The sequence below is a fragment of the Symsagittifera roscoffensis genome, chromosome 9, assembly GCF_963678635.1.
Source record: "Symsagittifera roscoffensis chromosome 9, txSymRosc1.1, whole genome shotgun sequence".
Taxonomy (NCBI): domain Eukaryota; kingdom Metazoa; phylum Xenacoelomorpha; order Acoela; family Convolutidae; genus Symsagittifera; species Symsagittifera roscoffensis.
The window spans coordinates 38,478,515-38,494,696 of NC_087070.1; the positions used below are offsets into that span (position 1 = coordinate 38,478,515).

General features: G+C 38.2%; 1 protein-coding gene across 1 annotated transcript in view; it reads right to left on the bottom strand.

Annotated features, from left to right (window-relative positions):
* Window positions 1–314: 314 nt before the first annotated feature.
* Window positions 315–16,182, bottom strand: part of LOC134854839 (uncharacterized) — a 94,011-nt gene continuing 78,143 nt past the window's right edge. The window contains exons 24-26 of the mRNA XM_063871198.1: window positions 15,794–15,859; window positions 1,502–1,597; window positions 315–730 (exon numbers count right to left, since the gene is read on the bottom strand). Coding sequence (XP_063727268.1) covers window positions 545–730; window positions 1,502–1,597; window positions 15,794–15,859 — 348 coding nt within the window. The 3' untranslated portion in view covers window positions 315–544. The remainder of the gene's footprint in view (window positions 731–1,501; window positions 1,598–15,793; window positions 15,860–16,182) is intronic.

Below are 16,182 nucleotides of genomic sequence, written 5' to 3' on the forward strand. Positions count from 1 at the left end.
ACATTAGCCAACAATTTAGAGCAAAAAATATCAAGGAAATTTTTTGCACAAAAATTTTATAAGCAAAGCAAAACAGATCGAAGAGCACCAAAAACTGTTTTTTTAACAAATTGTTCAAAACAAAGTAAAACTAGAATAGGTTTCAAAAACTATTTTGTGAACCAATTGTTTTAAGAATGGGTTGTAAATGGTTTTAGATTACTTTTAACCCTTATCATAATTGATAGAGCTTTTTAACGGCACCCAAAAACTTTTTAAATGACAGCGATGAAAACATTGAACAAGAAGTAACTATAAATTAACCCGCAAAAAAGCTTTTAAACTTAAAATACCAGAATTCTCAAAATACTATTCTTCTCGAAAATATTCACGTACTCATTTTTGTACCAAAATTTAGTATTCACAATGACAATTTTTCAATAAATTTTTTGGCAAGAAGCTGACAAGTGTCGATCAGTTTTCTTAGTTGTTATCCGGGTTTTATATGATTCCGCGTAAAAGTCGTCCTTGAACGTAAAAAGATACTGAATCTGGGTGCTTTCTGTTATTTCAACTGGTGAATGCGCTGGTTCAAAATCTGGCGCTGGTTCGTGGCCGCCGCATCAAACACATCCATGATCTTCTGCTGTACACTTTTACCCCTGTCTTCTGTCCCAACCAACAGTGTTTTGTCCCTGAGAAAATTGATGTGCTCTGCAAATCGCAACTCCGGCATACCCGCACCCAGCATCTTAAATTGACCACTTCTTTTTCAGATAGGATTTATTTAAAGTATGGCTCGCATCCGTTGTAAATGAAAAACTCGCAGAAAAATGAAAAAATATATACTTACCTTCCCGCAGTAAATGAAAAACTTCAAACTATTTAATTTTTTGTTGATAAAAAATGTGCGCTGTTTTTAAAGCCCGCCCACCACAGGGTGACCACTTTTTTGAGAGAAAAATAGTGACTATGACAATTTTCGAATTTTTTGTCTACCTTTTTTTTAGGTCGGCCAAATTAATTTTTCAAGCTCTGCCAAAGCACTAAAACTGGCCAAAATTTCTGCGCCGCAAGCATAATTTAGAATAAACAGGCTGAAAAAGACAGTTTTAGGCACTTTTTGAAAAATTTTGAAAAAAAAAAATTGCGTTTTTTTGGCGCGCGCTCCCCCCTCAATATTAGTATATTTTGGCGCCTTTAGAAAAATTTTAGGGTCCGTCGCCAAAAACCGTTGTAAATAGTGACTTTTAGTGACCATTGGAAGAATAGTTACCAATTAGTGACCAATAGTGACTGGTCACTAAAATAGTGACCAAGTGGTCACCCTGGCCCACCAATGAAAACAAATCAATTGCAAACACTTTTCAAAAATGACTTAAAAACGTTTTTAAGAGTTAGTTTCGGTTCATTAAACCCTTTCTTCTTCATCATTCTTTCCAAGTTTACGAGAAGAGTAGCTTTGAAAACTATGTTAGACTGTCGCGCCCTTCAAACTGAGAAACTCTGATGATATATTTACCAGTTCGAATAGGGCAATGAACAGATCAGCATGGTCTCGGATCTTCGTGTGGGCTTGCACAAAGTACATTTTGAACTTGATGTAGTTGGCACTGTCCTACAAACAACAACCTTAACTGGAGACAACATCGTTTATAGTGCAAAGCAAAACCCGGTCAACAGACGGTTGCAAAAAGGTCAAGGATCGAAAAAATTTCGAAACTCAAAGACTAAATAGATGGCCTTAAAGAACAAATTATGATTACCACTTTTTTGATAAAATTTGCCCAATTTGAGAAAACTGAATCAATAGGTAAAAATTTTACTTCACTGGGAAATCTGATAATTAAATTATTACTTTTTTCTTTTACAAACATATAAATTCAAAATCACCACTTGGTTAAACATACATGCTGCTACAAAAAGTAATTATCATAATAAGTTAAAAAACAACAACCAAACCGGCGTGTGAATATACAAATACAACTAGTAGAAATGAAAATGAATAAAACCATACTAAAACTTAATATAAAAACAATTTCGATAAGAACTTATGGATATGTCAATAAGAATTTTTCCGTGTAATTCTATTTAAAAAGTTTTCAAATCAAATTTAAAATTTTGTTTAGCTTTAACTTTTCTCAACTTTATGTTTAAATTGTTCCATTTATAACAACTATTGTTTAAGGCAGACTTCTTCCCCCAATTTGTTTTTAGGAATCTGTTTCTTTTCATTTGTTTTGTGCGTTCGTTTAGTTTCACAGGTACTCTGTTATAGATGAACTGCCTACCAAATTCATTTTTAAATACTTTTCACCACACCGAACATTCTAGTCAAGCTATGCTGGGTAATGAAAAGTTCGGCTGGTAAGACCTTAGACTTGAGAAGTAAATCTCATGCATGATCATATTTTTTGCGGAGATAGCAGACTTTGCTTCTTAAATTAATTTGTCTGTTTATTTTGTTAATTTGAGAAATGGGTAGATTTTGAAAAAAGCTCTGAATTGAAAGATAAATGTGACGAAACTAGTGATCTAAAAAGCATAATTATTGTTTCTAACGGTACCATGTGTAGAACGCAGTATATTGACTTAATTGCAACAGCCATTTTGCTTAAAATTTATTCAATTCAGCTGAAAAAGTAAGATTTCTGTCCACTAAAACTCCATGATACCTGGCATGTTCTTTTGTAGGTAGTTTTTCTTCTCTATAAAATTTTTTTCTAATTTAATCTTTTTCCCTCAGAAAACAAATTCCGTTTTTGTCAAAATTAAGGACAAGTTTGTTTTTATTCAAATATTTATGAATTTTTTCTAGTGTTTCTAGCATTGAGGTTCTTAGGTCCTAAAATGAGTTTCCTGTTAATAAGATACTTGTACTAAATTCATGTTAATGTTGATTTAATTTTTAAAAACATTTACGTTAAGAAAAAAATCTAAGGGTCCGAAAACAGCACCTTGTGGAACGCTATGATAAAGTGTTATCCAGTCAAATTAATGATTTTGAAGCTTTACACCTTCTTGAAGGTCTTTTAAAAAAGCGTTTAGGAGATTTGATGCATTTTTGGAAAAACCACACATGTCAATTTTTTTCTAAGACAATTTCATGAGAAATGGAATTGAAAGCTTTAGCAAGATCGAGAAAAAGTGCACTTGTTTTTCTTGATTGATCCATGTTTTCAAAAACCATTTCAGTAAAAGTGATAACTGCATCAGTCGCAGATTCGTTTTCCTGAAATCCGATTTGTTAGACTTTAATAAAGAATTTTGTTCCTTAATTTGGTTCAAACAAGCGTTCAAAATCTTTTGAAAGCGTGTTTGTCCTAAACTGCAACATAGTTTGATGCAAGGTGTTTGCAACATAATTTGATGCAACCTGTGTTTTACCTTTTTCGAAGACAATGGTGATATATGCTTTTTTGAGCAAGGATGGAAACTGGTTTTGTAATATACTTTCATTTATTGCGAATTGGAGGTGTGTACCGAGAGCAAGTCTACCTTGATGAAGGCAAAAAGCTTATATTACCATTAGCCCTGGAAATTTATTCAACGATATTTTATTCATTTCTTCCTAAATTTTTTTTCTTGTGACGCAACCAAAATCAAAAACTGCACTTGTAATTTGATCTTTTGTTTTTCGGGATATATGTTCACCATTAAAAGTACCTATATTTGAGAAAACTTAATTCAAATAATTTGCTATTTCAGTAACATGTTTTGTTTTTTTTACCATTTTCCAGATCTATTTCGCTGATAGTTACTGACTTTTGATTACTCTTTTTCCCTATTTTTTTGTTTTTTTTTGTTTATGAAATCTCATTGTTCTTTACTGTTGGAAAGCTGCTGAAAATTTTCAATGTGATATTTTTGTCAAGCAATTGCCAGATTCCAGTTGACCAAAATTCTAACCTTTTTGTATTCTCTGTGCGCTACCTCACAACCAGTGTTTTTCCATATATTGAAATACCTATGTTTATTGTTTATCAGAGTCTTCAAGGATTTATCATTCCATGCTTTTTTATTTTTGGTTACCAGTTTTTGATTTATGGTTTTTGTGAGATATGGAGCATGCGCACTTATAACTTTTTCAACAATAAGTCCAAACGTCTCAAACATTTCCGATCCCGAGGATTTTTTATACGTATCTGACCAATCAAAAAAGGCAAGATCTAAGTTGAATTATCCCCTTTAAAAAAATGAAAATCTTGGAATCTTGAAAAATCTTAAAAAGGTTGTTGGAAACTAAGCAATGGTTGATAAGTGAAAAATCATTATCTTTTACACGTGATGGCTAAGTGAAGTTTGGTATAGTTAAACGAAAATTTGCAGCAAAGTCGAAAAGTTTTGATGACTCGTCCTTTTTTAGAAGATCTATATTGTAGTCCTCAAACATAAAAACTACCACTTTTGAAGCAAACGCTTGAGAAATTTCACCACTTAATTCGTCAAAAAACTACGGAGAGGTTTTTTCGTGAGCAAAAATATCGAGAGCAAAATTGACGAAAAATTAATCAAAGTTTTTCGCATGCTTGATGATTCAATTTTACCCCATTGTGACTCAAAAACTTTCTTTCACCAGTCATGAGATCCTTAGGAAAATGCATTTTGAATAATGAAGGAGTCCAAATTCCAACACCTCCCCCTCTTTTTAGACCTGTCCATTCGGAGCGTGGAAGACGAACAAAATTATTCCTTGAGCTTAAAAAAGTATTTTCTGCTGGTTTTATTGAGCCATGTTTCTGTTGCTACAACTATAGTGTTCATCAAAATTTCACTAAAAAATCGTCGATTTCCTGATAACTGTTTTGTGCGGTTCTGAAAATTATCAAGCAAAATTTCACTGTGTTAGGTTGACCTTCATTTTGCAGAAAATGTTCAAAAGATAATAGTTCTTGCTGGTCTAGGATTTTCTCAATGTCTTCTGAGAGGACTAACTTGAGTCTTTTTAAGATAAGCAAAAAAAATTTAAGTAAATAGAATACAATAGTACATGCAGATATAAATAAGACCGGTATTTGATTGTATTATTTTCCTTTAGTGGAAGAACAGTCAAAATTGTAACTCAAACGTCCTTTGCTTTGCGAACTATTTTCTGCTGTTTAATTTCAGCATTGGAAATGGCGAGACTGTTTTCAGAAAAACAGCCCCTTAGAATTTCCACTAGTAGTTGAATGCCACTATCCCTAGCCACAAATGTTAGTAGGTGATAGATTAGTATTCAGACACTCAACTTTTGACCAGAGCGTCCTTGAAAAAGTTTATTTCAGTGTTGTTTTGATCTCTACAAAAAAAACGTTTTTCACAGGAGTTATTTTGCAAGCTGCAACTCTATGAGGCTTGAATTTCTTAACGGATTTCTCAATAGTTTCACGAAATTGTTCACAAGTTTCTTTTCCGGTTAGTCCCCCATCACTAGCATCATGTCCCACATGCATAACAAGGTTTTAACTTTTGTCCCATAAGTATATGTGTCAACAATACTAACAACGTCATTTAGAGTAGCCGATGAATATGAATATATTTTGCAGTTAGTGGTCCAATATCCTGTTGATTAATTTTTCGGTAGGAGCGGTCCGATATTATGAGGATTTTGCAAACCGAGGGACAAATTCGGGCTGAAATTCGTCATTGTATTGTTGAAACGTCGGATACTTGTTGTTTTTGTTCTAGTAAATTGTCAATTATTTTTTCAATTTGTTTTCGAAAGAATTCTACATCTTTTTCCAGTCTTGTGATAGTTTCCTGTTTAAATTGTAGGGTCTGTTGTTGTAGACGAGCTTCTTGTAATTGTTCCTGCTTTTCAAAATGGTATCTTCATGGTCTAGCTTCTGATTTTTTTCTTCCTCTAGCAACTGCAATTTTTTAGCCTCTAGAAGCAGGTCTGCTTTGATCATGTTAGCTAAGCAAGCCATGGTTGTTAATGCTACATAGCATTAAAGTTGAAAGTATGAAAGTATAGTATAAAGCCAGTACAGTTGCTTAGCAATACCAGCTATATAGCTCAGCGTATACATAGTGCGTTCCGGGGAGTTCGGCGTGGGTTCGATTCTAACCTAAGTCGTTTCATTTGAGAATCCTATTTGAGCCGAACTTGATAGAACATAAAATGCTAATATTTTAATCGGTTCAAAATTGGTTTGCAATTGAGTTTCTGTTAATTCAACTGCGCGAACTAAGTGTGAATTCATTGTGAAAAAACACATAAATCACACAAATCAGCGCATGACCAAGCCCACTTTTTAACTTGATACGTGTAATGTTGTTGCTAATTCCGTGCATTATGAATTACTAAAATTCATCGTTTATAGATTCTCTTGAATTAAACCGATTCTGTTTCCTGTTTTTATTCGAGTTATAAAAAAGGCCAGAATATTTTGGTGCCGCGACTCGGGAATTGTTATCCAAAAGCAAAATATATCTGTACATTTTAGTGCGACCTCAAACTGAACGAAACCCATACCAATGGTCAGATTACGCGAAAATTCAAACTAGTGCAATCGACCGAAAAATCAGAAACAGGTCGATTGGCCGAAAGTCAGAAATTGTGAAAAACAACCCAGTTAACGAAATCAAGAACGGTGGCGCTTCCCGAGTTTAGCCGAACCGATACGATCGACAACTTTTGCCACAACAGCAAAATACTTTTGTCGAAAAAACCAGTTCCTGTAGCAGTATCATCCCAAAATCTGCCCTAGTCAAAACAAAGCCGACAACCCAGAAAGCCGACAACACACACAAGGCCGAAAGTGGTATTTTGTGGATTTTTTGTAGACTTTTGGTCTGAAGCTCGGTGAACTCGCTGCAAAAAAACTTGTAAGATCGAACCTGTGTTTTCATCTAACTTATAGATTTTAATTTGATCTAGTTTTTTAACCAAAAAAAAGTGCTACTTTTTTGATTATCAGTGCTATAAAATCATATACGATATAATTGATTGCAAACCGATAAAGACCCTATTAGAAACCCTAATACTCGTGCATACCCAGTGCCCTATTACCCCAGGAGAGTCTCGAACCCAAAAAAATTTGTGAAAAATAAATCCAGAAAATTTTCCAAAAAAATTTTCGCAAAAAAGTTTTTTCAAAAAAAAAAAAAATTTTCACGAAAAAAAAAAAGTTATACCAACTTTTCCAAAAACTTTCACCGTTCAAACCGTCAATCGTGTCGAGCAAGTTTTTTGAGTGAATCCCTACCTCGGTTTCCTCCAGTGGTTGGATAAACTTGAAAAATTTACTCGGCTCGCCTCATTTTCGGCCGCATACCGCCGCGACCGTTACTACTATCGTTCTGCCGTAACTTCGTTGATTTTAACCGATAAACCGTATGCGTTAACTTAAATAGGAGTGAATCAAAGCCTTAGTAAAACCCTACAAAACCCTCAGCTAAGGGTTCTTAAAGTTATAAGCGTGATATTTTTTTTTCTTCTCATTTCTATGTGACGACTTTACAACAACAGACTCCTTAAATTGATTGCCTTTAAAACAACCGTATCGCTTATCACTCTCAATGGTGTTCATCATTGCTGCGAGTTCTCTCCATCACTCCGTAAATACATTACTATTAACTCTACAAAAACGCCTCGACGACACTTTTAAAGCAGTTCCAGGTTTAAGCTTTAATTTGAATGCAAATAACCGGCAAAAGACTGTTCAATATCTTTTATGCAATTCCCCAAAATGTATGATAGAGAAAAACTTTATAATTTGGCACGATGTTATAAATAAATCATTGAGCAAGCATAGATCAAACAACGATAACCCACTTACACCAGAAAATCTGATTGAAATTTTAAAAGAATATGAAAACAAAATATCAGCCATTATTTACGTACCCCGTCAAAATAACCCCAATAATTATGGACGTTTGGTTGAAACAGGAATATTAACCATTAATGTGACCAAACATTCAATCTCAAAAAGAACAGCTAGCAACAAAGAATTAATTCGTAAGCTTAAATTAATTCATCCTCCGGCGTTTTTAGAAATAAAAAAATTTGAGAATCATTCGACGTTATTTCCCCAGTCTGTCCAAACTTATCAATAAAGTTAAAAGTCGTCGAACAAATTCAAGGAAAAGAAAAGCAGATAGGCATAAGATTTCACAAATGACAACAGTCGAAGAATATTTAACATTTGTTAGGCATTATAAATCTTGATTTGTTTTTTTTCCATTAGTTAAATTCATCTTTATTTTCAATTTTGTAGTTTGATGTCCTTCTGTTCCGTAGCCAACGAGAATCGTAGGGGTCTTGCGAGGATCCTCTCGTTCGGTATAGGACGCGGCTACTTGAATTGATTTTAGTTTGATTCCGTCAATCGACACTGATTTGTTTTTTTTTGCTCTTATTTAAAATTAAATATTTTAAAATGAATGGAGCTTGACTTCGGCCAGAAGCTAAACAAAAATTGCCAGGAAAGAGTTGGAAACATGCTAAAATTACGGAATATATAAGTGCGAATGATAGACCAGCTAAAATTGAAACATACATCGAAAAATCTAGCAATTGCTTACAAAAAACTATAGAGAAAAATGATGAGCTTAAATCTTTGTCTATGCACAGCAACAACGCTGCTGAAACAATAAATCAACTTGAGTTTTACCTAGGATCTATCACTGCAAAAAATGACGATGTATTAGGTTAGCTAAAAATTACTTTCAAATTAAACATCAAGATAACCAGATAGCAACTGCACGAATCCCAACGCCAAGCGAATCCGTCCGTTCCAAGAAACCCCTTTCACAGCGTTCTAAGATTGCATCAATGACTTCGAGTGAGCGTCGAAGAGAGGCAGCCCTTGCAAAAAATATACGCGAGGAAGTTGAACGCCAAGTAGAGGCTAAGCTTCGTTTGAAAAAGCAAGAGATCCAGATTCAGTCGATGAAGGGTCAACTTGATCTTGATGTGGTTGCAGAGGAAAGCCGTCAAAAGCTAGCCGAAGCAACTATCGAAGAGGCTGAATATCTGGAAGACGCCTCTGAAATTTGTGAACTTCGGCGTAGCAGATCAAAATTGGCAATGGCCGTTCAGGAGCACCAAACGGAGGAAGACAGGAAAAGAAGTTGGGTGAACACTCAATTCCCAACTAAGGAGATAGTTCAGCCCGTGGCGCCAGTCCAAAGTGTCAATCTGGAACCAGCTTCCGAGTTCTTGTCATTTTCAAGTATTGAAATGCCTTTCAGTAGAAATCTGACGATGATTAATAACTCTCATCCAAATGCTAATTATTTCGAAAACACGTGTATAAACTCACAAAAAAAGTGTTAACGTCCCTCATACACCAAATACAAGTGTCAGCTTGCCAAATCCAAATGTAAACAGTACGTATGAGCCACAGGAACAGCTACCTTTGACCAACCTTTGCAATTACAACCCTTTGATGCACAGTAGTTTTCAACATTCTAATATCCCGACGAGCTCAATGACCATTGCTCAACAAACCTTTTTCCCAAGAAATTCTGCAAATGTTGTGTACCAACCGCTTTTACCAACTAAAGTTGGTCCTCTCAATCCTCCAACAGTCACCTTCTCCCCTAACTCATATTATGTCACACAGCCATCGAATGCTTAACCGTTCTAGCGGAGGAACAACTTTTTATGTCGGTGATCCTAAAGCTGTAGACGCTGCTATTTATTCAAAACCGCTGATGGCGCCTTATACAAATGAGAACAAACAATATGGCCCATTTACGTCCTCGGGCAGTAAACGAATCACTAATCAAGATCTAGCTGAAATCTTGACACTGAGCCAGAAAGGTCCCTTGCCTGAGTGGAAATTGTCTTCTTTCGACGGAAATCCATTGCAGTGGCCTGAATGGTTTGGTCAGTTCAAAAGTGCAATCGATGCAAAAGTTTTAAGTGATGATGTCAAACTGACATATCTCAAAACTCTCGTTTCAGGAAAAGCGAAGAATGCAATTGCCGAATTCGCTTACAGTGGAGTATTCTACAAGGACGCTTTGAAAACTCTAGAGAGGAAATTTGGACAACCACAGACGATTGTGGCAGCTCATCTTGAACAACTTTCGTATTTTCCACCTCTCAAAATTCACAATTCCGAAAACATTATCAATTTTGCTTCCTGTATATCCAGTCTTGTCGCTGTTTTAAAATCGTTAGGATATGAGTACGACTTGAAGAGTACATCTGTTTTGAATCAAGTTATTTCAAAATTGCCGCCAAATATGAAAGAGTCGTGGTCTCTCCACTCTGTAAAGAAATGTTGGAGACAGCCAACCGTTTTAGATTTTAATGATTGGCTCCTCGACAAGGCTGAGTCACATGAACTTATGCGTGTGAGTCAGAATAAGTCACGACCTGAGGAGACTCCAAAGACTGGTTTCCATAAACCATCTACAAAAGTTTTTGCCGCTGCTTCAAAAGTTGAAAAACCATTTTATGCTCCGTGCCTCCAGTGCAAGGGTAAACACCCACTCTGGAGTTGTTCTGTGTTTAGGGAAAAGACCCCAACTCAACGAGCTCAATTCTCCGCACAAAATAGGTTGTGTTTTGCTTGCTTTCAACCTGACCACATGTTCCAAAAATGCCCTAAAGCCCGCAAATGCACTAAGCCTGGTTGTGAAAGCACCCATAATGTCTTGTTGCATGGTGCTGAGAAAATTTTCAGCGTAAGGTCTGCAAACAAAAAGTTAAACAATAGCAATAACGCCAGCCATTCAAATTCAAACAGTACCGCCCCGCCGAACGGGAACAAGCCGCAAACTTCGTCATCGAACGTAGCCGGTTCGCCGTCTTACAAGAAACTAACGGGACTCTTTCCTGTGCTTCAATTGGAAATGAGTTCACACACAGACGTGACCACTGCTCTTGAAATGTGCGATTCCTGTTGCACCCACTCATGGGTCTCGGCGGGCCTAGCACAGCATTTAAATTTAACTGGCCCAAAGCTAGATATTCTGGTAAACGGCTTCAATTCGACGGAATCCGTTCCCACGCAACAGGTCCGAAGTCAATTTAGGGTTACGCCGTTTGTGAAAGACAGTTTGAGCGTTGGTTCCGAAACCATTGACGTTCCCGTTCTCCAAGACAGGTTTCCACATCTGCAGCCAATTAAACCTATTGTCTACAACTATTCCGACGTTGAGATGATATAAGGGCAGGATGTCTTTCATGCAATCAAGCCTCTCGAATACTTCCAAGGACGAAATCAAAATACTCCTGTCGCTGTCCGTATGCCCATTGGCTGGGTTCTCAGTGGCCCACTCCCATCACCAATTGGTGTTCGAGCCACCACTTTCAAGTGCAATGTTGAAGACGTAGCACTTGCTGACCAAGTGAAGAAATGGTACGAGCTAGAGTCGTATGGCACGTTTAAACAAGCTGATCCCCGTTCCTCAGCTGATTAACGTGCACAAAAAATTATTGACTCTACCACGATTCATAATGTCAGCCGTTATGCTGTCGGAATTCTCTGGGCTGATGACAACATTCATCTTCCCGATAACTTTTACGCTTCATTGGTCCAGTTTAAGTCTTTTGAAAAGCGTCTAGAGAAAGATTTAAACCTGAAAACTCAATACGCATCAGATATCCGAAGTGATCTCGAGAAGGGTTACGTAGTCCCGGTTAGCCCTCACGACTCAAAAAACTGTTCAGACCGAGTATGGTACGTCCCGCACCACCCAGTTTCAAATTCGAACAAACCCGGCAAAGTTCGGCGCGTTTTAAACGGTGCTTCTAAGTTTCACGGCAAATCACTGAATAATTCCCTTCTCGTCGGTCCCGATCTGCCTCAGAACTTTTTATTCGTTTTAATGCGCTTCCGAGAGCACAAATACGCAGTTTCCGCAGATATCGAAGGCATGTTTATGCAGGTCGGCTCACTAGAAAGCGATCAACGTTCCTTGCGTTTTTTGTGGCGGGAGGACCCAACATCAGATGTGAGTGTATTTCAATATGCAAGGCATATATTTGGAGCGAAAGATTCTCCGACATGTGCTAATTATGCTCTTCGCCGAACAGCCGTCGATAACCAAGATCGTTACCCCGATGCCGCTTACGCCGTGCTAAACAACTTTTACATGGATGACTACCTTGGGTCTGTGAAAAACCCAGAAACTGCTTTAAGGTTAAGCCGCAGTTTAGTTAAACTGCTTAAGTTGGGTGGGTTTAATCTTACAAAATTTAATAGCAACGTTCCCAATTTGTGTTCGAAACTAAACCCTCCTAAGACCAGCGCCAACAACAGTAAGGAAATTATTACCGCTGCGATTAATCCGGAAACCGCATCGCATGTTCTCGGTCTCAAATGGGACCACGTCACCGATACGTTGGTTGTGAGCAGAGGAGTCAACCGCGAACTCAATGACTCTGTTACGCAGCGATCGGTCCTTAGTTTTGTGTCCTCCGTGTTCGACCCCATAGGTCTTGTCGCCCCGTATACCGTACGCTTACGTTTGCTACTGAAAGATATCTGGAGATTGAGTGGCCAACAGTGGGACGACCCACTGCCAATTGAGTTGTGCCGCAGATTCACTGAATGGCACTCTGGCTTGCCAGTTTTAGGGCAGCTCAAAATACCTCGTTGCTATTTTGACTTCCCAGTAGATGAGGTTGAGCTGCACATGTTCGGTGATAGCTCATTGGACGTTTTCTGTTCTGTAGCATTCCTTCGAGCTCAGAAAACGCCTATTCCAAATGTCAACTAGCGTTTGTCTTCGGTAAGGCAAGAGTAGCCACGATGAAGATGCTTTCAATTCCGAAGTTGGAGCTTCAGGCTGCGCTTCTTGCTAGTCGCCTAAAGGATGATATCGAGAAAGCTCTGACACTGAGTATTTCCAAAGTGTTCATGTGGACTGACAGCACAACAGTCCTTCAGTGGTTGAACTCGACAAGCAAACAGCCCGTCTTTGTAGCCAACCGAGTAGCCGAGATTCTGGAGTCAACATCAATTGACCAATGGTTCCATGTTTTGAGTGGAGACAACCCCGCTGACACCGGAACTAGAGGTATTACTGCTGACTTCGTCAAGCAAAGCAGTTGGGTAAACGGCCCTTCCTTTTTGAAAACTTCTGATTGGCCTTTCAATCCAAATACGGAAGTTAATGACAAAATTCGCCTGGATGGTCCGGTCTGCGATCTAAATGAGGGTTTAGAGGTCTCTTCCAATTTTCCGTGCACTGCAGTTTCGACTGACTTTGCCTTCCCTTGGTAAGAGTATAGCTCGTTCTTTAAGATAAAGCGACTGGTCGCATATATGTTGAGACTCTCACAGAAGCATAGACATTTCAGATCACCAGATAAGGCCATAATTGATGCAGCAGAACTTGTCATTTCAAAGGAAAACTTTCGCAACTTTCGCAGTTAGAGTCATTCCCAGCTGAAAGTAAACAATTAGCAGCTGGAAAATATGTGAAAACATCGAGCCGTATATCATCGTATTCGCTTTTTATCGGACCGAACGGTTTAATTAGATCTACCGGCCGTATCCAACGTCTTTCCGCAACCGCATTCGAAACTCGCCATCCAATAATTTTGGATAGCCGCCATCGCCTAATCCGATTGTTTCTCCGTTTTTATCACATTAAGCACGAAAATCAGCCAGTCGACTACCTTCGTTCCGTCATTCATCAGCAATTTGTTGTACTACGCTTAAGATCTGCACTAAGAGCTATTGAAACACATTGCGTGTGCTGTAGAAAGCAAAAACCGTTCCTCCAATGATGTCTGATCTTCCCGCGGAGCGTCTAGGTTACTGCCAGCCACCGTTTTCGAACTGCGGCGTCGATTATTTTGGACCAATTCATGTAACCATTCGTCGATCTTCCGAGAAACGCTGGGGTTTTCTATTTACTTGCTGAACGACTCGCGCAATTCACATTGAGTTGGTTCCATCCATGGACACCAGTTCATGTGTGATGGCTATCGACCGCTTTATTTCTAGGCGAGGAACACCCTCAATAATTTGGTCGGACAACGGAACAAACTTTGTAAGAGCCGAAAAAGAGCTTCTTCTGTGCATCAAAAATTGGAACGCAGAAGCTCCACTGTCGCTCGTACACAAAGGCATTAAGAGGAAATATAATCAGACAAGTGCACCACATCAAGGTGGAGCATGGGAGCGAATGGTGCGCAGTTGTAAGCGTGTGTTTTATGCAATCTTAGGGCCAAGAAAGTTGACTGACGAGATTTTGAACACAACCATGTGCCTAGTTGAAGGTTCACTAAATGCCGTCCACTCACTCCCGTTTCTGACGACCCACATAGTCTTGATGCTTTGACGCCGAATCATTTCCTCTTAGGTCAGCACAGTCTAACGTTTCCGTCTCTAAGGTCGAGTAAAAACTATTCTCACTCTAAACGCTATGCCCGTGCGCAGTCGTACGCAAACGCAATTTGGCAGCGATGGTTAAGTGAGTACGTCCCTACACTCAATAAAAGAGTTAAGTGGCATGCTCCTCCCGAATATTATTTGAAAACGGGAGATATGGTGTGGTTAGTTGAATCCACTAGCCCTAGGGGCCACTACACACTAGCACGCATAATGTCGCTAAAATACGGCAAAGACAACACCGCCCGCTCCGCAAACCTAAGGACCGTTTCCGGAAACTACACTCGGCCGCTCGTTAAGCTCGCTCCGGTTCTCGCTCCTTCGGGGGTGGAGGATGTTAATGCTACATAGCATTAAAGTTGAAAGTATAGTATAAAGCCAGTATAGTTGCTTAGCAATACCAGCTATATAGCTCAGCGTATACCTAGTGCGTTCCGGGGAGTTCGGCGTGGGTTCGATTCTCACGTAAGTCGTTTCATTTGAGAATCCTATTTGAGCCGAACCTGACAGAACATAAAATGCTAATATTTTAATCGGTTCAAAATTGGTTTGCAATTGAGTTTCTGTTAATTAAACTGCGTGAACTAAGTGTGAATTCATTGTGAAAAAACACATAAATCACACAAATCAGCGCATGAACAAGCCCAGTTTTTAACTTGATACGTGTAATGTTGTTGCTAATTCCGTGCAATATAAATTACTAAAATTCGCCGTTTCTTGATTCTCTTGAATTAAACCGATTCTGTTTCCTGTTTGTATTTGAGTTGTAAAAAAGGCCAGAATAATGGTTTTGTTGAGTTACAAATTTTGTTGTTTCAAATTTTCATCAAATTGAAACCAACCTTCAGCTTCTGTTTGCACGTGCTCTTTATATAATACATAAAAGTTTGAGTAGCTTTTATGTGAAAATTACCATAAATTGAGACACAGGAATCATTGGATAATTTTTTTATTCCCAAGCTTTTTAGAACATTTTGCTTTGACCCCTCTAAAACAAGGAGAAGGAACTAAGGCCTAGGAGTTATTTTTTCACGTGATATCAACTACCTCAATGCAGGCCCCTGTAAAACCTAATATGATATTACGTTGAACGCCTTTGCAAAGTTGCAATTAAAATTTCAAAAGATACCTCGAGAAAATTCCGTGCTGCGAAAAGCTTGGAGTTTTTTGGTCCTCAGACAAACTTCCACGAAAAGAAAGAGAATGAGTGAACACCCAACCGTATTCAAGAAATTCGAGATCAAGTTAACAATTTAACACCATACACCATAACCCCCCCCCCCCCCCAAAAAAAAATGTTGACCAAGTTAACATCTTCAACGCCAGCGTTTGATTCAGATTAAATTTGTTAAGCGCTGCAAGTGAAATCAGCAGAAAATTGGAAAATTAGTCAAGAAATATTTGGAAAGAGGCTACTACTTTCTAATATTTAGTGTTGTCTTGACAGACTATTGAAATCGGAACATTCTGTGCCACTTGAACAGGAACCGGGTATTTTTTTCATATTTATCAAAATTTTAACTTACAAATCCACCCAGGACTTCAACGATGTCTGGCGTGAAAAAGAAGGGCGTGGTCTCCCGTGCAATCATCTAAACATAAACACCTGTTCTGAGACAAACAAGAGGCACAAATAAACCACTCTTTCTCGTAAGACAAATCAGACTGGATGTTTTTCTTGGATCTCTTCAACTATCACTGCTCTTTTTTTGCAAAAGGGATTTCGTTACTAGGTACAAAACTCACATATGTTTAACCGTTGAATTATTGCATTATAGGGGGTGGCAATTCGTTACTAGGTAGGGGGGAATAGTTATAGAGATCCTGTGGTCCAACAAGCCGAAAATCTAACAAGCCGAAAAAAATACCAGTCCGACGAGCCGAAAAATAATATAGGTATGCAACATAACAACAG